Source organism: Seriola aureovittata, chromosome 17 (genome assembly GCF_021018895.1).
Source record: "Seriola aureovittata isolate HTS-2021-v1 ecotype China chromosome 17, ASM2101889v1, whole genome shotgun sequence".
NCBI lineage: Eukaryota > Metazoa > Chordata > Actinopteri > Carangiformes > Carangidae > Seriola > Seriola aureovittata.
Window position 1 is genome coordinate 3,236,394 of NC_079380.1, and position 21,878 is coordinate 3,258,271.

A 21,878-nucleotide genomic window follows, 5' to 3' on the forward strand; every position below is an offset into this window, starting at 1 on the left:
CCAATCTTTTGTTATTGTGCATGACCAGACACACTGACTTGGAGGAGAATAGTCCTTAGCGGTAAACCATGGAATAACAACATTAGTGGGGGAAGTAAATATGGCGATTTGAGCACCTCTCAGTAGAAGAAGAATAGCAGCATGTGAAAAGGAGCCTGTTAAAAGTCGGATAAATCAAGGGCCATTACAAAAATCTACAAGAAAAAGTGTAAATGTAAATTTGTAAATTAGGCTTCTAAATCCATGGAAATCCAAACAATTATTGGTAGTCAGCTATTATTCGTTTTCAGTTGTTTTCTTTTGACCTAGAGGTTTTTAAATAATCCTATGCTGCAAGTTGTAACATCTGAAGACATACAAAATATTTCGGATTTTGTTGTGGCTGTTACCTGAAATTTTCAATTATCAAAGTAGAGCAAAATATTATGAAAGACTGGCAACCTAATTGAGATAAGGTGAAAACAGGGCGACATTTTTATGCAATTCAGAAGGAAGTGGACACTGTGCAATCAATAGGAAGAAACACCAAAGAGGAAAACATAAAAACAACAGTGAGATTGCAAAACATGAGAAAAAAATGTGTGAGCACTGTCATAAGAGTCAGTGGTTCACTTATCATGACAGTGCCAAAAACATACTTCAGAAAAGATACATAACCAAGGGGCAACTCAGAAAGCAGGGATTAAACACGGTCACTCTTAGATTGGGGAGATGTAACAGTTTAGTGTTTTACTTTACATTGGATTAATGAAAAGATTTGAATGAATAGCATCTTAACATTTGTTGCCATCCGCCAAAGAAAAACAATATGTAGATGTTACCCATAGTGGTATCTGTTGGTAGCTCTATTGTGAAAGGCTATCGGGTGGCCAGGACGGAAGTGACGTCAGACAGAGGCAGCGGATCACTGAACAGGATCCTAACAGGGAGAGAGAGACAGCAGCTACAGGGGAGAGGATCCGGGTAAAAATCCTCATCGATAGTTCCTCAAAATCCGTCTTCATCCGTGGAGAATTACAGCCGAATCATATAAAAAACAGTGAGAGCAGAAAGTACACACTTTAACCTTTTTAACAAGCTCCGTATTACCACTGTACGAGGTTAGCAGTATTTTAAAACAAGTGGCGAAAGATTGTGAGAGCTGACTTCATCCGGAGACAACAAACGGAAGACAGTCCATCGCTTGAAGAGATCTTGTGTTGGATGTTCTGCGTATACTGCTTTTGAACAGACTTGGGGTTTAAACCTGAACATTTTACATTTGATATTTTGGAGCTAGCGGGCGTGCTTGCTAGCCGACCACAGCTCGTTTATCATGGAGTTGAGAGTGGGAAACCGATACAGACTGGGCAGGAAAATTGGAAGTGGATCATTTGGAGATATCTACCTGGGTAAGTTGTAGTCAAAGAAACTTGATACGGTGTTTTTAATTGTGCCCTTTTACAGCAACAGCGCGAAGCTGTGAGACTTTGTTAGCTAGTTTCCTTTCCGGGGTCTCCGAGACGAGCAGACAGTCAATCAGCTGTTCGGTGTTTAGTGTTCGCAGCATTAGCCACCAAGCTAGCAGTCTGTGTAGCAGCTAGCACTAACAAAACGCCTGGTACGTTGTAATAACAGTAAACGATGTATTTGTTCATTGTGCTCGACTTGGGGAACACTTTGCCTTTCATAATGTGAAATCAGCGTCCAAAATGAACCGTGCTAACGACATGAATCGAGACTGACGGTTGCTGTGGAGCTAAACCTTTTATCACATATCAACGAGCTAATGTTTGAGTTTCCTCTTTGCCTTAAAGGGAAGCGTCAGTTGCCCGGGGACAGAATAACTGACCAGGCCATAGGCGTAACTATTTGGTGCCTGAGGTGAAAAATAACATGTAACTGCTAATGTCAAAGCCACATTCAAATACATAAGGCCGATTCAGGTTCCCCTCTGTCATATCAGAAGTGTGGCTACGTCTATCAAGAGGGTTTCTTCGAGGTTTATACGGATTCATTTAAATGTTTTCTGTTTATTCTGAAAATAACGCGATATTAAAAGTGTGTTAATGTCTGCTGTGTTCAGTTTGAGACTTAAATTGAACAAATGAAACTCTATGGTGGTTAATAAATTCAGCTGCTAGTGAAACTGTTCATCTTGGTAATAACTGATAGGAAGTGTTAACTCTCATTCAAGGTAAAGGTTTAGAAGCGATAGCATCTATTGTTAAGAGATAATGGGAAGCACATCATTACTGAGCTCAGTGCAATTCAGGTACAAAGGTCGGGGAAAACTTAAACACCAGAGACATATTTCTGTCATTGAGCTCTACCACCTTTATTTCATACTAACCTCTGATGGCCTAGTGAAGACTACAGCTCTTGGCAACAGTGGTCGAGAACAGCTGATCACATTTCCTTGCTTGACACTTAATCATCTGAACAACAGTAGAGAAGAGACCTTGTTAATTCATGAAGCACTTTTACAGGCTGTGTGGACTGACCACTTCATCACTGACACCTAATCAATTCCTACAGAACAATACCCTGAGATATTCATATTTTTACTATCTATACAGTAGTGACGGAAGTATCTTTCAAAATATACTTTGAAAATGATGAAATGTATTATCTGTAAACAGACTAATGTTTACATATACATTACTTGCTTACCATTAATTGATTATTGGATATTAATTATATGATATTAATTTGCTATTGATCAACTAATCTGATTGTTTCAGCATAAAACTAGACTGTTGAATCCACAGATTATCAGTAATTTAGTATTGATAAGCAGTATAAAGGTATTATCTATTGAGAGCATGTTTTGTTTTCCTACCTATTTGTTTAGTGGTTTTGTGTGTTTTAGCATCACATACTTTAAACATTTTAGCCTTTTGCAAACAATGCTACTGTATTTTAGAAATATGTACGCATTGTGTTGTACAGTTCCATGTGTTTATTGGTTCCATTTATTTCTGCAGGATTTTAAAATGTGTTGACAAGCTCTTGAAACTTGCAGATGCAGTGTAGACTTTTCAAATTAGTCTGCAATTGAACTGCTTTACAGTGCAGTGGTCAAGTAAATTTTTATTTGTATAGTACCAATTCACAACATATGTTATCAATGATGGTGTGTAATGTTGAAAAACATGAATGCAGATTCAGTTTTCCCTCAGAAAATGTTAAGCAGAGCTGGTAAAACACCCAGTTTGTGATACATCTCCAGTCATTATCAGTTCATTTAGTAGATGAAGGCGATGAAGAGGGAAACTCGTTAAATTTCCTGCATGTGACTTTTTTTTGTGATGGTTAATGTTTTATTTTGTAAAAGAGTTGATTAAAATGCTAAATGTTTCACATTGGTTAAGATGTGGAACTCCTCCACTACTATGTTTTAGTTTTAAAACTAATCTCCTTTGCTGCATTTACACTTGTTGTCCACAGTACTCTGGAGTTTGTGAGCCCTTGAAACTGAGACTTTTGGAAACATTTTTGTCCAAGTTTTAGTTTGAAACTCCAGGGTTGTGTTTTTGTCTGGACCGGCAGAAACGGAGATCTTTGGAAACATTGACGTATTGGTTCTTATCAGCCTCGATCACCAGTGGTAAATGCAACATGAATAAGGAATTAAAGCGTTACTGGCCTGGTTTTCATTTTAAAACTGTTTTAAAATGAAAACGTAATAGTGTGGACGTGGCCAGAGATTCACAGGTTAAGCAAGTTTAAAAGGTCAACCAGTTGATTTTCATAACAACACAAACAGCCTCCTGGAATATTCAGAAATGTAAGTCAGAAACTTTAAAAGTTAAGTGTATTTGATGCTACTTTGGTTAATGATTCGGTCGTACTTAGTTCCCCATAAAAGATGAAATTAAGTGTTTTAGTTTGATTAATATGTCAACAAGACTGACTTCCTGATATTTGGTGGAGATCAGCCTTAACATATATTTCTTCATGGACAGCCCTGTTGAAAATACAAAATAAATCAGATAGCTATAAATCATTTCAAATCTTATTTTGGTTTGCTGTGTTACAGAGCAGCACTTAGATGACCTCTACCCCATAACATCTACATTGTGTTATATTCCCGCACAGATCTGTATATTAGAAGTGCTTACATATGTTGATATGAATATTATTAGCATAAATTAGTGGTTTGAAGTTGTTCTGAAAATCCTCTGGACAAGCTGGCAAACTGGTCAGCCTGTGTGTGTTCAGGAGAGGGAAGGTTAATTAATGCATTAATTGGATCCCGTCTATCTTCCACATGAGCTGCTGTGTGGACTGACAGTGAGAGCTGCCAGCTGCTTACATAATCACTTTGTGTTTTTGTCTTTGCTCATCCCTCCCTCCTCTCCCCTCTGTGAGGCTGGTGACTAATGTGACGCAACATTGTTAACAAGCCAGAACAGTGTGTGTTTATTTAAAATCACACACATTTAAAAAAAGTGCCTCACCCACCCATTGCTTCGAGTTTCTGTAGACTGATGGCAGTATCATTTTTTGTTTTACATCTAATGCACACAAGGTCAATCTCAAAGAACACATAACAAAAAAGACAGTTTGACAATTGTGTGTGACCTGTCAGTACCTGATACTAAATGTCATTGTGTTTCTCAGTAAGTCCCACATGAATACTCCCACACAGTGTGTTAGCGTGTTTCAATAACGCTGACAGTGTGTGTGAGCAGCTTGGTGCGTCGGGGCTGTCTGAGTGGTGGATTGTGTTTGTATTGGTGTGAGAGGCTGTTTGTTATTGGCAGCAGGAGGAAGAGATGAGGTCAGCTCTTGGAACGAATACTTGTACTCTGTGTTCTGTGACTGGGTTCAAATGTGGACCATCAAATATTCAGAACTGGAAGAATAGCTGGTAATCACTGAGGTTCTGACACGACGTGTGTATCAGCGGTCAGTCCTGTTGAATCATCTGTTGCTGTTATCTGGTGGGTGATGTGCACATTTGGTTGATGTTGGAAAAAAACTACATAAATCCAGATGCTGTGTCCAAACCCCCTGAAGCAAACTGCACCTCAGCGAGTTTCCCTCTTGTAGCTATTACACGGGTTTGGCTCAGTATATTTTCTTTGAATTCTGATATTGACATTGGCTGCATGTGAAACAATGTAACCCCCTCATTAGTGCCGTCACTGCTTGTTTGTTTCCGAGCAAAATTTGTCTAGTAAACTGTCAAGTACCATTGAACATCTCGTTTCCTTCTTAGTTGCTCATTTTAGAATTTTTATGTAAGGTTCTTGTATATGTGCTTGTCTTTAGACAACATTTAAAGCAATAATATTTAGGGATCCAAGCTGTTTCACATTCTTCCTGAGAGTTAGTTAAGATGTCCTTTAACAGATGCATATTGAATATTTGCTTCTTACTACTTTGCCTCTGTTGCTTTTTGGGAACCAGTGTAGAGGGATGTGTCTGAACACGTTCCCCCGCTGCACAACTCAGGATAAAAACACACCACATATGTATGCACCAAAAAAAAAAAAAAGTTAGTTTTAGTCATATTTAGTCAACCTCACCTTTATTTTCACCAACTAAAAGGCTGGACACTTTAGTCTTGAGAAAAACATTTAAGTTTAGTTTTAGTCAGGACCAAGAATGAACGTTTTCCAGGGTTCAGGTCCTGTCAGCAGCAGCAGACTTACCTGCTGTCAAATTTAGCTTTTGTCTGATGGTGTTTGAACTCTATATACATCATCTTTGTGTTTGATCTGATCATGCGGCCTGTGTGACATTATGACGTACAGAGATTTTACATATGCTTCCTGCAGCTACATTTTTTGTTTTGTTTTGGTACTCTGAATTTCCCCACTACCTGTTACGTCTTCTTCCTGTTTATCACTGCTGTGGGGAGAAGAGGGGGGGAAGGTTACTTGTGTACAGTTGTTTTGTGTCATGTTGGAAAAACTGCGAAACATTTTTGTAAAACTTGAGCATATTGATTATAACAATTAAGTCTGGAGAGATGCAACAACATAAGCAAGTCCGTTCCTTTGTGTCTCTTACAATATGAGTCAATCAGGAAGTGTCCAGAGAAAAGAAAACTCTTCATAATCAACAACGTTGTGCAACAGCCCTGCAGTAAATCCCACACTAATAATGTCCAGACTGTTCCAGGAAGGTGTTGATTTTATTCTGTAGGCCTTAGTGGTGGTATTGTACTAGATTGTGTTTTACAGTAAGTGTTTATAATAGGTTGTATACTACCATTTAAATAGAGGAAATATTTGCCACTCAAAGGACATTTAGATAATTTGTTTGAAAAATCCCTCTGTAATTTCACTTTGTCTTTTTTTATCAACAAAAATAGAGAGAGACTTTGGTGAAGTTTGTATTTTTGAAACTACATTTTAATGTTGTGTTTTTCCATTAACGTTTACATGTTGATGACGTCAGTGCCGTCTCATCTTAGTCATGGAAAAAAAAAGGTCATTGATGGAACATGGTTAGTCATAGTTTTCTTTAATGAAATTAACTAACATGATCACACACACCCATATACACACACACACACACTTCCCCTCTCTGAGAAGATCGGTGGGGCAGGGGGGTACAGAAAAATCTGTCCAGACAAATCACATTCCTATTGTGCAAGAGAGCACAGTGCACAATGAAACATGCTGCTCAGACTGTGAAGAGCCTTTACAGACACTTTAACCATCCATGATAATTAATTGATTGATTGGCCCAGGACAAACTAGGACAACACACTTTGGGTGTGTTTGCATGTGTTGTTCCCAAACTGTTTACTTGTCAAAGGCGATGTAAGCAAACGGCATACTTTAAATACCAAAATAAACCTGTTACATGAATGTGAGGCAATAAGTAACGGCTATTTACATTATTAATCAATCTATCAATTATTCTCTCCATAAATCAGTCTATAAAATTATAATGGACATGACATGTTATGCCTTAAAATGCTTTACTGAATGTACCGACTGTTGCTTAATATTCAGATTACAGTGATGTGAAACAAACTAAACAAGCAAATGTACCAGTGTGAGCATCAATGTTAACTTGATAGGTTACTTATCTTAGAGAGACTATATTAGAGACTATTGAACTTGTCATTTGTGTCATAAAACTGCCTTTAAAAGTTGATGGCAGACCCACTGATTACTTAGGTGGAGTCAGATCCTAACTGTGTGCCCCGCCCTGATGAGGCCAGCCCACCTAGATGACATCATACAGAGAAATCAATGATGCTCTCTGCTGTTAGCCTCCATGATTGAATAGCTGCTCATATGAGATCATTTGTGTGAGAAGTTCAATTATGTAACCTGGTGTCCAGTTGCTCTGTTTATGTGGAGGGAACTGGACCCCATCACCATATTTAGGAAGAAACCAGCTGAAGCACTGATTTGTCAGATCACACGGCAGCAAAGAGAGAGCAGTCCCAGGCAGGCAGACAATTCCCACAATCCTCTTGTCTGTTGAAGTTAGATGAAAATGTAATGATAGCTGTGAGGAATGTGGGCCGTGCATGCAAGTAGATACATGAAAGAAGAGCAGGGTACATACAGTGCACACTGTTGAGCTGTTATCATAAATGCACTGCAACCTAGAAGTTTTTGTCTACCTGGATGAGCTGCATGTGTAAACACAAATGTCCGATCGGTTGAAACCAACATTAAACGGATTTCACCCTGCCAGCTCCCCAGTACAAAGTCTGTGTAATGTCTGATTGAGCCAATGTGAATAGAGTCTGGAGAATTCAAAGTGAGCTAATGAGTGTGTTGACTAAGTTTCTATAATTTCTCCTGCACACTACACCCTTCAAGTAAGTGAGAACGGGTCTGACACCGACAGTCTCCTGGTGCAGGCTCCAGACAATGTCCAGTCCTGATTCCCCTGACGTTGTGCGTTCTCCTTCATTATGGCTTTACTGTGTTACCCACCATATTTTCTTGTGTACCTAAGCAGCCTTTCTCCACTTCGATCACCACCTAAGGGATTTGTATATTTGTTAATTATCTTCATATTAAATCAGTGACCTGACTGCAACTGAACTTTTCACCCATGACCATCAGAATTTGTTTAGTATCAACATCGTGATAGTATTAAGTTAATACAGAATGATATAGTTACCTGGTTTACTCTATACTCATGCAACACACATACAATTTTACCATTTAGGACGTTAAGTTCTGCTTGCCAAAGAAAAGTGGGCATAGAGGGAGAGATGGTTCGCACAATGTAGAACGGGTTCGCAGCTGGAACCAGTTCTTGATTGTCATCCCTGGTTACGTAAATGGTAAATGGATTACACTTAAATAGCACTTTTCTAGTCTTATTGACCACTCAAAGTGCTTTACAATGGAAGGCACATGTACCCATTCACACACACACACTCTACACATATGGCTCTTTTCTACCACACGCGCACATTCACACATCAATGATACATCAAGGGCAATTTGGGGTTCAGTATCTTGCCCAGGAACACATCCGAATGTGGACTGGAGGAGCTGGGAATGGAACCACTGTGTACGACCCACTGTACCTCCATGTTTCCTTGCAGCTAACATCTCTGCCTGTCTGTGTCTCTGTCTAGGTACTGATATCTCTGTTGGAGAGGAGGTTGCCATCAAATTGGAATGTGTGAAGACCAAACACCCGCAGCTCCACATAGAGAGCAAAATCTACAAGATGATGCAGGGTGGAGGTACGGCATACTGTAACACACAATGTACACACATCCTGACACACGTGACTGTTGTTGGTGCCTTAATCAACTAAATTCTCCACACTCACTTACAAGAAAAATATAATCCAACATCCATCAGTCACTGTAACTCATTAGAAAATGAGTTTGAATTAACTGAGGAACTAACTGAAGGTAAGTGGTGTGTGTACATTCAGCTCACCTTAAAGAAGAATGTGATTTTGTTATAGTGGCCTGAATTTCCTCCCTGATCACTTTGAATGGTGAGCTTCTTAGACATCCCCAAGAATCCACCCTCCCGCCCCCTTTCACACATGTAGAAACAAACACTGAGACTTGAAAGACGTAACTAAATGTTAGATCGAGAGGTTTCAGGACCCAGAAGCATTTATTAAATTAAGATGCACCGAGGAGAACAGAGACTGTAATGACATCCAATTCTGAAGGAATCCTTCCTGATGAACCATATTTAAGCCCAGACTATGTCACACTTACTACATGTCCATATAGCGTTTTACTCTGGTGGAGCACTTCATCAAAAGAGCGCTGAGCATGGGTTTTGTGTCTGTGACAACATGACCACCGTAGTATGATACAATATGATACAGCTCAGGATAGACGGACACAACCAGAACAAGCTTCTCCTCCATTTTATTGGTTACTAGGGTGATGAGTCCCGCCCCATCTGATTGGTTGCCTGAAAAGAAGCTACAGTGACGACACCAGTGCCTTTTTGAAAAGTTCAGAGATTTTCAACCAGAAGAGCTTGGAGCAGCCACACAAAACAGGCGAGAGCTCAGGAAAAAGATGCTGGCACCCAGAAAAACAGGTTACATGGACACACGCACTAAGGTTATTCTTCGTGCATGAAGATTATTGGAACCTAATCCTAAACATTAAACCATGTTTCACCTAAATCATGTTGTATATTCCTAATACTCTCTGTCCTAGTCAGAGAGCAATTGTATAACTTATTGACCCTGAGACACCAGCTGTGTGTTATGGCTCTCGCCTATCTCTGAGAGTCTGCGCTATGACATTGGTTGCTATGGCAACCGCCAAGGGGGATTGAGCAGATGTGTCTTCACAGATATCCTACAGATAAACAAACTTTTGCTTGTAGTAAGTGGAAACACAAGCGACCTCTGGACACATCCAGTGAAAGTCTGTCACATACAGGCGAAGAAATGTACAGTTTTCTACCGACTAGCTCGTAGCTCATCCGTCGTTGTTTTGTACGCTGCAGCCTGGAGCCCACACAGAGAGTTAACTACATTATACCAACATGGGTTAATGCTGAAAACTGACCATTATCCAGCTGATTGTTCTGGATTTGTTCTTAAATTCAGTCTGAAATGGACAGAGCATCATCTGAACTGTCATTTAGAAATTCAGTTTCAGGTCGGGGGGGTGCTAGCATGCTCACAAATCCATGACACCAGTCGTCTCAATTGTGCAGTCTATAAATAATACCAGAGTCCCAACCCTGCATTTGATTTACATAGTTATAATGTTTTAAGCCTTGTTGTTTGTCATTTTTCTTGGCATATGAATTTTGAGGTTATTTTATCCAGAATATTGAATGTAGATTTTAGGAAATCTATGGATAACATCTGAAATAGGTAGAGTAACCTTGGTAAAGCATTTGATTCGATATAGGCACTTAGAGAAAGAGGGAGTGGTTTGGTTGGTGTTTTGTCTCTGTAAGGACGACACATGCGTCTGTATTTTTGCTCCAGGCTAGTAGGTGGGATATATTGAGGCCTGGTGGCTGACCCAGACTGTGGGATATATTTGAGTTTGTATGTATATAAATAGCTGATGCTGAGTGTATATATGTGTGAGTACAGTGCCAGGTGCTGAGCAGCAGCATTTTGTTGCGGTCTGCCTGTAGAAGGAAATGCCATGTGGCCTCTTTGCCTTGGCAACGTCAGCTAATTACCAGCTACTACTGAACCAACTGGCCTCTGCTCCAACACCCCTCCTGTGTGTGGGGGGATGGTAACTATCTTACTTTCATTCAGTGAGATTTTTATAAAGAATGTAGCATATCTAGTAATTTCAACATAACAATTCATCATGGGGAATTATCTCATATAAGCTTTCCTCTTTTTTAATGGTGGACACAAGGAATGATGGGTAATATTAATCATGACAAGTGTAGGAATTTGTGATTCACTCAAATGCTATTATGACTTTTTTGGGAGGATTATGATCATTCATTCATTATTCATCCAGCTCATGTTGGAGACTATAATATTGCAAACAAGTCATGATTGGTATTAATCTGAATTATGGAATTTATTGAAGAAAGTCTTGTTAATAATCTTAATTATTGTCTGTGAGGTACAGATCTTTTCACACACTATTACTAATTCTACAGTGACAAACACTAAGCAGTGTGCGTCTCACACATTTACACACTGATGGCGCTGCATCAGGAGCAGTTAGGGGTCCAGTGTCTTGCTCAAGGACACTTTGACCTGCTCTCTGCAGGGCGTCCATTCAGGGTTCCTGGTTGGACCACTCTAGGTTACTGAGCCCCGCCGCCCCATAAAAGACAAAAATACAAGTGAGAGAATAAATAGCAGCCTAGCAGAGCTCAAATAAAGACAGTTGAAATCGCTGATTCTGAGAGACAGTAAGTTAAATCAACGACAGCTTATGTATTAATTGCCAATTAAAGATGAAAATCATGAAAGAACCTGGGTTTAAAGTGGATGGAGGGTTTGTGAGTCCTGATGAATTTGTGTTTCACTAACGGGCAATTCAGAATCCTGGAAAATGAATCTGGAAGGTCATGAATAAGTTTGAAAGCTTCCTCATGGTATGGTGAAGTTTTAAAAGATCTTCTTGGTTCTCTACTCAGACTCTTATTTTTGGCGTTTGTCCTCGTCTCCCTCCCTTCCTCCTTTTTTTTTTTTTTTTTTTTTTTTTATAAAGTCTTGTGGGAAACTTTATAGAGTGGTAAGTATTGTAATATGGGGAAGGTGTGTTGTGGCTACACCTACTGACTTAAGGAAAGTGGAACCGAAGTCAAACTAAAATATACAGTATTGAATGTCTTGAGTCAGCATCTAAAAAATATAAATTAAGTCTGCATTAGAGATTCCATAGGTTTCAGTTCTATGTCCTCCTTTGTCTTACAGTGGCTGCTTGTGTGGGGCTAGACCACATGTTTGGGATGTTGTGTCACTGGCCCATGACGTGTAGTGAGTCTTGGTTCTCCTGGTTGTCGGTTGCTGCTTTAATGCTGAATCACTTGGTGACCTACTTTACTTCTTTGCTCTGTTATTATTTTAAATACCAGAAATCAGAGTTCAGAAGCTCTGTGGGAGCTGCAGGAGTGTCACGGTCCATCCCTTAAAAATCTGGAAAATCCTGCCTAGGTATTCAGCTCACTGTTGCTATTATAAGGAAATAAATATTATCTTATTAAATTGTTTTATTTGAGACTTGTGGTCATTATTGAAGGTGAGATGAAGCTTCATGAAGAATTGAACACAGGAAGAACCATTTAATGGAAATTAAGAAACAAACAGAGCGAACACAGTTTATAATTACTCTTGATTTAGAAAATAATCAGGGTCTTTATGAACGATAAAAAAAAACTCAGCGGAATGTGTTTTGGTAACTGTAAGGACCGTCTCCATCACAGTTATAATAAAACCACATGTAACCCTCTCCTCTCTGCTCCCTCCTGTCCTCCAGTGGGTATTCCAACGATAAAGTGGTGTGGCGCCGAGGGGGACTACAATGTGATGGTGATGGAACTGCTGGGACCCAGTCTGGAGGATCTGTTCAACTTCTGCTCTCGGAAGTTCAGCCTCAAGACGGTCCTGCTGCTGGCCGACCAGATGGTGAGACTCGGAGAGGATGAGAAAAGACGGGGAGGGAGGGAGGGGTGTCCTAATGTGTTGATTGATCCACTGCAAACCTCTACATTAAATCTGTCTTTGCAACATGGTTCATGTTATTAAAGGAATAGTTTATGGAAATTATGCTTACTCACTTTCTTGCTTGTTTGATGAGAAGATTAACACCACTCTCCAGGTAAATAAATCTGTAAGGTAAATATGAAGCTAACGCCAGCATCTGGTTAGCTTCACTTGGCATACCAAGAGCCCGTGTTCCAGTGACCCGAGGTGGAGTTATATGGCACTGGCAACTATACAGACCCATACATGACCCTCAAGGTATCTGGAAACCAACTTCAGAAAGAGCTAAACTTACCGTTTTCCCCAGTTTTCAGTCTTTATGCTAAGCTAAACTGTCCAGCCGTGAGAGTGGTATCTTCCCAAAATGTTAAACTATTCCTTTAAGAGTACTGAAAAGATTTTGTTCACACATCACTGGCCTGATCCATACATGATCCAGAATCACTTTGCCATGACTGGAGCTCTGTTTTAATCTCACTGATCGAATGTTTCTGACCACAGTCCTCTCTGTCGCTGACATGAAATCCTCTCCTGCTCTTCCCTCCAGATCAGCCGTATTGAATACATCCACTCCAAGAACTTCATCCACAGAGATGTGAAGCCAGACAACTTTCTGATGGGGCTGGGTAAGAAAGGCAACCTGGTGTACATCATCGACTTCGGCCTGGCCAAGAAATACCGCGATGCCCGCACGCATCAGCACATCCCCTACCGCGAGAACAAGAACCTGACCGGCACCGCCCGCTACGCCTCCATAAACACACATCTGGGCATCGGTATGACACGTCCATTATGCCATGAATGGACAAATCATTCAGACCCTAATGAAACCATGATCTGACCCTGTCTTCTCTCTCTCTCTGTCTACAGAACAGTCCAGACGGGACGACTTGGAGTCACTGGGATACGTCCTCATGTACTTCAACCTGGGTTCTCTGCCCTGGCAAGGCCTGAAAGCAGCCACCAAAAGGCAGAAGTACGAACGCATCAGTGAGAAGAAGATGTCCACACCCATTGAGGTCCTCTGCAAAGGCTACCCATGTATGTTTGAGCGATCCCTCCATGTTTCATGAGCTCTGTAGCTCTTCAGTCCTTCAGCCTTTGTATCAGAGGTGACAGTCTGTTTGTGAACGTTCTCGTCCTCTTCATCTCCACAGCCGAATTTGCCACCTACTTGAACTTCTGCCGCTCTCTGCGGTTTGATGACAAACCCGACTACTCGTATCTGCGCCAGCTCTTCAGGAACCTCTTCCACAGACAGGGCTTCTCCTATGACTACGTCTTCGACTGGAATATGCTCAAATTTGTAAGTTTTATAACCACATTCAGGGGATTTATTTCCTCCCAAGTGACTCCCCTCACCTTTTGCAATACAGACTCCTAACACCCTTTCTTGCTAACACCAACACAACTGTAAACTCATGTGACAAAATAATCTCAGCTCAAAGGTCCACTTACTTGCTTTTCTGAGCTTTTCTGCCGCATGCAGCAGATACAGTACTGCTCACTCTAATGTATGTTTAGAGTAAATCTAAAATCATGCTCGTGTGGAGCATGATTTTTGTGCATTTTCATTTCATTTTTATTGAAATGTTGAAATCTGCACGTATAAGGAGCCAAAGTACATAGAGGCATTTTTGTACAAGTTTAACTGCCAAAAAAACTTTGAGCCGAACCAATGTGACCAGCAACAAAGAATAAAACCAATATTACAAATGTGTTTCAAACATGCTGCCATGAACTGCTCACTGAAACTGCAGCAGCCATCTTACAAATATCCAGTAACAGCATTTCTTTTTGCATTACGGCTTACAGCAGTGTTGTGGCTGCCAGAGACGATCGGCAGTCATTCTCAAACTCAGATATTCCCTGAGATTAAAGGGGTAAATTTACAAGAAAAAACTCAGAAGTTCTCTGAGGTTAAAATCACAAATATAGAAGAAGGAACCACATCACATTAGATAGATCAACCTCATCACACCACAGACACCTAGATGAAGGAAACGTTGGTGTTATCACTCAGATCGTACACACTGATATTTCACAAACAACCTTTAAATCAGACGCTTTACATGTGGTCTACTTGTAGCTGATGGAACAGTATGTCTGTCTCAGAATGACAGTGTCCTCGTGTCTCCCATACTTCCATTCTCTCTTTGTACTATAACTGGTTTGTGGCGCATACAGGCTGAACAAAGATACTGTAGTAAAGGGTGATAACACATTACAAGCTTACAGCAGCCATCAGGCGCCCGGTGCTGCCATTGCATTAGATATCGAAAGACTACGTTGGGAAGGACTTATTTTGATTTATGAATTTATAACTAGGTAGATGCTTCTGGTATTTTAGCTAAATTACAGCAGGTGTGTTTTTTTGGGGGGGGGGGGCACATCATCATCTATCTTATTTTGGTCTTGTAAGGTTTCTAGTTTGGACTGTGTATCCTTAAAAGTAAGTTTGTGCATAAGTTAGGAAAAAGAAAATTGCTCAGAGTTGATAATATTCAACAAGAGACTATTCCACCAGCACGTAACATCTATTCACTTGTGGATTCACTTGTGTGTGTTTGTGTGTGTGTGTGTGTGTCAGGGTGCCAACAGGGCCGTGGAGGACGCAGAGAGGGAGCGTCGGGAGCGGGAGGAGAGGCTGAGGCACAGTAGGAACCCCGGAGCCAGGGGCATGGCCTCGGCCTCGGGAAGAGCCAGGGCAGCTCAGGACGTCGCAGCCCCCTCCCCACTAAACCCTGCCTCACACACAGGTCAGAACACACACACTTGGCTTTCCAAGTGTTTGTATTGATTACATTTATTTGCTATTGAAAAGGAGGCAGAAATGAAGACTTGGTCGATGTGACACCATTGTGTTCATGTTTCGTGTGTCACAAAACTTCTGTGACCCGAGACGTCTTTTCAACACAACTTATCGGAGAAGTTTCTAGTTCTGCTCTTATATATGAGTCAGTTCTGTGTTCTTCTTAGTCTCTTCAGCTGCTGGTCTTATTTTTCTTTTTCTGCTGACAATGCGGTTATTTGACAGCACTACAGCATCTCAATGTTCACTTTCAGCTTCCTCTCTTTAATAATCTGACTTGTGGTCTGTCTGTGTCAGGTATGGAGAAAGAGAGGAAAGTGAGCATGCGTCTTCATCGTGGAGCACCTGTCAACATCTCCTCCTCAGACCTGACGGGGCGCCAGGACACATCCCGCATGTCCACCTCACAGGTAACACACACACACACACACACTCACACACTCACACACACACACACACACACACACTCACACAGAGAAAGACAAAGACTGTACGTTGTTAATAATAATAATAAATAATACATTTTATTTAAAGGCGCCTTTCTTGGCACTCAAGGACACCGTACACAGTTACACAAATTGAGATTAAAACACATTAAGAATTAATTAATTAATTAACAACAATAAAAATGAAATATAAAAATAAAAACAATACAAAAGTGACAGAGCAATTGACTGTACGTTGTTGTGCGATGTATGAAATCTGTTTAAGCTACATAGTAGTATTTTGGAGTTAAAATATTGTAAAGTCAATAATTTGTCCTCAGTTGCCTGATAAAGATTGACACATCTTGAAAAAGGGAACCTTTTATCACAGTGTGTATCAGCACAAACAGATCCTCTTCAGACAGTGTTTAAGGTTATAACGCTTCCCCTTTTTACTCGTACCAAATGTTCCTTCCCCTTTTCTCCATTTTACAATCCAACATGAATCAGTGACAGGAAGCAGCCAAATAACAGCAGCTTCGTAATGTCTGAACTCAGAGAGACAGACAGAGGAAAAATGAGATTACATTGAATAATCATCTGTCTTCTTTTGAAGTTTAAGTGCATCTCCTTCCATCGCACTTGAAAAACAAAAAAAACCCAAAACATCCAAGCAGCACTCTGCAGTTTAATGATTTCATTAGGTCCTCTCCTCTTTTCCTTCTCACAGCCCCTTAAGCTGTTTGTTTGTACTTATAAGAGGTGGAGGGTGTGTAATAAGGGGGGCTTGCCATTCACTAATGGCAGACATTGCACTCTACAGCCCCCTCTTGCCAATGGGCCTGCATTCTTGTAGAGCAAATGTTCCCCCAAGAGGTGAAGAGTGGAACAGCCGCTCAACACTAACAATGAAAAAAGAGATGATGTCCACTGCAAAATCAACCATTACAGGTTTGATATTTCATTGAAAGAAATCAAAACCTCAGCAGGACTTGTCTGTAATAGTTGACAGTTTAATATAGAAAAAAAAAAGCCTGACAGGAAGTTGAGTCCTCACTGAACCAGTCGTCTTTGTGATCTCTACTCCGTCCTCTGGTGATCAGAACACAGCTCATGAATAATGCAAATCCTCCTGAATAATTTAAATCATTTGCATGTGTTAATATGCAGCACTATTAATATTTCTTGTGTAAACCTAGACAGTTACTGGCATTGTTATTGTCTGTGTAAAACAGTGAGTTAATTTCATTTTAATGAGTCACTTCACCCCCAAAAAAATAATAAATATAAACAGTGTGTATGTATTATGTAATTCTAATGGTAAAAGTCAGTGCAGAAACATGACGATGCCGAGATTCCGTCAGTATCCAAACGCATTGAGGTGAATTACTTGTGTGGTGTTGACGGCATGTTAAAATGTTGTTCAGGAAAATCAGAGAGAGTGGCTCAAATAAAAATGTCCACATGAACCGAAGAAGTCAACAAACAATAAAAACAAAAAGTCAATGTCCGTCTTGATACTGTCTTCATGTTTCCCTGTATATAATAGTTTGGTCGTTTAGTGAGACATGAAACACAGGGAGAGCGACGGTGTGAAAATTTGCAGCAAAAGTTCCCAGTTGGAGAAATGTGAACATCATGGTGTCCATTTCCAACCACTCAGCTGTATAACACCCCAGCTTTCATATATTCAAATAATGTATTCAAACCCCCACATCCCACCCCATGATCACATGTCATCTGTTCATGGGCGTGGAACACGAGGCAACTAACACTATAGACTGGGAACGTTTTGTTCCTGGTGTGAAGGAGTTCTGACCTGGATCCGACCCCACTAACGGGAATTCACAAGTTCGAGGGAGATTGTTCCGTAACCCTCTTCCTTTGTTTACTCTCCTGCTCCAGCCAGACAATCTGACCAATGGTGTTTGGTAGAAGCCTGTGTTTAACAGTAATGAGTTTGAGGTCAAAAAGGCAAGAAAACACTGAAATTATAAACTTTGTGTATAAAGTCAGTAGAGTCGCATGGAAAGTCAGAAAAACATAAAGATGCCATAAAAAGCCACCAGCAAACGTTAACTCCTGCAACTCTGGTGACACCCACACACACTCTTACCCTAACCATCTCAAATAAAGGCTTAATCCCAGCTCGAACTCTAACCAAAACCCAGTTGTAACCTGAACCCTAAAACCAGTCTTAACCCTCAAACAGCCCTTTGAAGTCATAGTGGTTTTATAAAGTCTCAAATCTAACATGTTGAAACCTGCAGAAAGCCTGTAACAGGCTGTAGCTTCATATTTATTCTTCAAATCTCATCCAACTCCTGGTCAGAAAGTCATGTGTATTGAACTGTTCCTTTTGGCCACTTTTGTATTGTTGATGACATCATCATTAAAGTGTCGTCATTTCTCATGTGTCCTCCTCAGGCTCTGTCCCGGGTCACACCCAGTGGCCTCCAGTCTGCAGCTCCACGGTGAAGGTCCTCCCATCCACCCATGCACCATGGAGGCCTCAACATGCAGCACACACATACACACACACACATACACCAGACTCTTGAATGACGCTGAGGACGACCAACCAACGCGCAGGAGTCTGGCTGCGCTCTTGTTCACTTGACGGAGGAAGAGTCGCACAACCAGGAGTGTGTTTGTGTGTGTGAGAGAGAGAGATGGGCGGGTGGAGTACAATTTGGTTGCCTTAACCACCTTGGCAAAGTAGCAGCCACAGCCTTCCTCCTTCTTCTTCTCCTCCTCCTCCCATGGAAGTTGTGGACACACTCCCTCTCCTCCTCCTCTCTGTTGATGAAGCCATGGATTCACTTTTCTCTGGCATCATGTTTTTTTTTTTTTTTGTTTAACTCTGGTTTTACTTATTTTAATTCTTTAGCATTAAACTTCCTCTTACACCAGCTCCACTGGTCAGACTTCACAAGGGTTTGAAAATGGAGAATGACAAGTCGTTATTGAAAATAGTGTGTGGGACTTTTTTTAAATTCTCAAATCAAGAAGACGCATGATCCATCACGGCAGTGTTAAAGGACAGTGCCTAAGCTCTATTTTCTGTCCTGAAAGACTCTTTAAATACCACAATTCAACATTTCTTTCTTTTTAAGGTGTTTGAGGTTTAAATTTAAAGGCGGGAAAACCCCCAAGGTTTTTAAAATGGGACAGGAAGGTCCCATTAATGTTCTATTTTCCAAGCTGATCCCATAGTATGAGTGTTTTTGTCCTCCTCAGGTGCATCGGAACCAGGATGTTGTAGTAAATCTTAAAAACATGCAGCACATTTTCTTTGTCTTCAGGTTGTGACTGCAGCGTGCTGCTGGGGAAAGCTGTGAACGGAGCAGTGAAACAGTCGGGAAGTTGATCTGTCCGCGCTTGAACGGATGAGATGTTGTTTTTTTTGTGCATAGTGACGTGGTTTTCGTGTGTGTTTGTGTGGTTCTGTCTTAGGCTTATACAGGCTCAAAGGGGGTATGTGTGTTGTCTTTTCCAATGTAACGATACTTCGCTGCAATTTACAGCTTTACAACTGTAGGACGGAGCATAACATTTGTTGTCGATTTGCATGATTCTTTTGGAGAAACGCGTCTTATTAAACATGACAAACTGCTCTTTAGGGAGTTTGGTCAGAATGTCCTGATTAATTTCTTCTAGCCTTATCCCGAGCTAAGTAACTTCATATTGAGTATGTGCCATCACACAATGTTTTACCACATGGTTGCACGGTGCACAACTGAACTACAACAACTCTAGAAAACATAGTTGATAGGTGACATGTCAAAATTAAAGGCGCTCTCCTCCTGCATTACTACTCAGCCTGTGACAGCAAATGTATGATGTCTACTGGTGCTCTGGAGGAGCTTTAGCATTAAACTGTATGGAGTTGCATCACGGTCTATGTAGGATTCAGTGTTTTTGGAGCTTGATCGTATTAGGAGGATTGGTATCTTAGTCTCGGTTGCCTCATTCTTCATTGAATCTGTTGTTGGAAGCCCCACAGCGTTATGAATGGACGACAGTTAAATTACTGGAGTGTTTGAAAGTTGCACTCCCAGAATTTGGCACCTTGCCCCAAGTTGAGCTTAAAGCGTCAGCAGCGAATTTAGGAGCTCTCTTGATATATATATATATATATATATATATATATAAAACAATAACAAAAACTATCCTGTACCCCAGCCTTGTTTTAACTCTTTTTTTAACAGTATAAACACTGAAGATGTCATGAATAGCTGTAACTGTTACCATCTTTTTAAAAACACAAAAAAGGAGTTGGAGCCAGTACCAGTGCCGTCATGTTTCAGTTTTTAAATCCACTCCACAGATATTTTATCGTGAATTTTAACAGCTGGAATAGATGGAGCACAGTAAGGTGATAGATACAAGGGACTGAAAAAATCTTTTTAGGCTTAATGCAACAAATATATAAATCACACCTGACCAAGTAAACGTTGGAAGAGATCTGAGAACCCAGGTAGAAAATGGGTTGGTGTGCTTTAACATCAGGTTGAATGGGGTTAAGGCGAAGTGAGGAGGTTTTGGAGAGGTCACGTCTGAGTCCCAACAGGTACCAGAACTAACCGACGTGACCAATGAATCCTGCAGATTTTGAAGTAGCTGGTAGACTGGTTCCAAAGTGTTGTAGGCCATTTTGTGTAGTCGAAGGGGAAACGGGGGTTGTAGTGCTAATTTGTACATGTTTGTTCTGTTGTTGTGTGTAGGATGTGCCTACTCTGTCCACCACTCTGTCCACATGAGAAACGGTTAGGTTTGGGATGGTGACAGTGTGTAGAGGGACTGGGGATGCTTCACTCCATTAGAGTTTCTGCTGAGGCAGCTTTTTTAAAATAAACTTCACCTGTGGGCTTGAAAAACAAACCAAAAAAAATAGATGAACATATTTGTCTCACTGATGATGGCTATGATAACTGCAAGTACACTTTACATGGGATAATAGTTTACTTTTTTCAGTCTGTTTGACTCGGTTATTTCTTATGTTTGTCACCACCTGTGCAATTTGCTTTTAACTGTGCAGTGGAGATGGTTGCTCATGTCCCACAATGCATCTCTTCACTGTGGATTCATGGGAAATCTTTGTGTTTCCACTCCCACCTTATGACTTTTGCTCCTCACTTGTAATACCACTGTATTTGTGTATTTTAAGATTGTGTAAATAAATTAATAAGTACTTGTATTTGTTGTTTTTATTGACTTGAATGAAAGATATTTTTGGGGTTGGTTTGCATGTATTTTTGTGTGTGTGATTTTTAGTTGAACTGATCCTTTAAATTTTCCTAATGGTGATAGAGGAAAAGTGTAGAGGGAAAATCAAAAGACAGACGAATATCTCAGTTTATCAGTAGGACGAGTGCAGTGCTGTTAAAGTGTCTGTCGGTTGCCTGATGGGAGGAATATCTCATGTTTCTTGAATTTGTTTTCTCAAGTTCAGCGATCTTAACTCGGAGCGTGTCCTTTATGCAACGTAGAGACCCAGAATGGTTGATGAGAAAGTTTGTGACTTTATACTGTTTTGTAAATGAATTATGAAAATCTAGTTGTCAAGAAGAAAGGCTGGTTATCAACTCTGAATGTACGGAGTACACCACACACAGTAGCCTGCACTATCAATTAGCCCCCAGCTTGGGGACTTTAGCACACGGAGGCATGTCGACTATTCAAGGTGCCTGAACGAGAGACGTTACAATGGAGAGAAATTGGGAAATTATACTCAAAGAACTTGAGTATAAGAAACATGTTACCTGCAGCCTTCTGAAATTAATTTACTGTAAAAGAAATAAAGATGACTTTTTTCTTTGTTTAAATTTATGTAAAGATGTAAATCACCTACTCACACACAATCTTAAATATAATATATTTATTTGTATGATCTCATCGAGATTGTTGTTGAAAACCGAGGCACACTGAAATCAAGTACTTTTGGAGAAGTCCCACATTAGTGCCTCTAAATGGCTTAAAAACACACTGGTCCATAATTCTTAGAGCAGACTGATAGTTTTCTCTAATGTGTTTTT

General features: G+C 40.4%; 1 protein-coding gene across 1 annotated transcript; it reads left to right on the forward strand.

Moving 5' to 3' along the window:
- Positions 1-915: 915 nt before the first annotated feature.
- On the forward strand, positions 916-21,040 carry csnk1da (casein kinase 1, delta a). Its single transcript, XM_056401340.1, has 9 exons — positions 916-1,391; positions 8,555-8,665; positions 12,377-12,525; positions 13,151-13,379; positions 13,474-13,644; positions 13,761-13,909; positions 15,194-15,362; positions 15,713-15,825; positions 18,268-21,040. Exons 1-9 carry the CDS (start codon positions 1,316-1,318, stop codon positions 18,316-18,318), a joined length of 1,218 nt encoding a protein of 405 aa, XP_056257315.1. The 5' UTR covers positions 916-1,315; the 3' UTR covers positions 18,319-21,040.
- Positions 21,041-21,878: the final 838 nt, after the last annotated feature.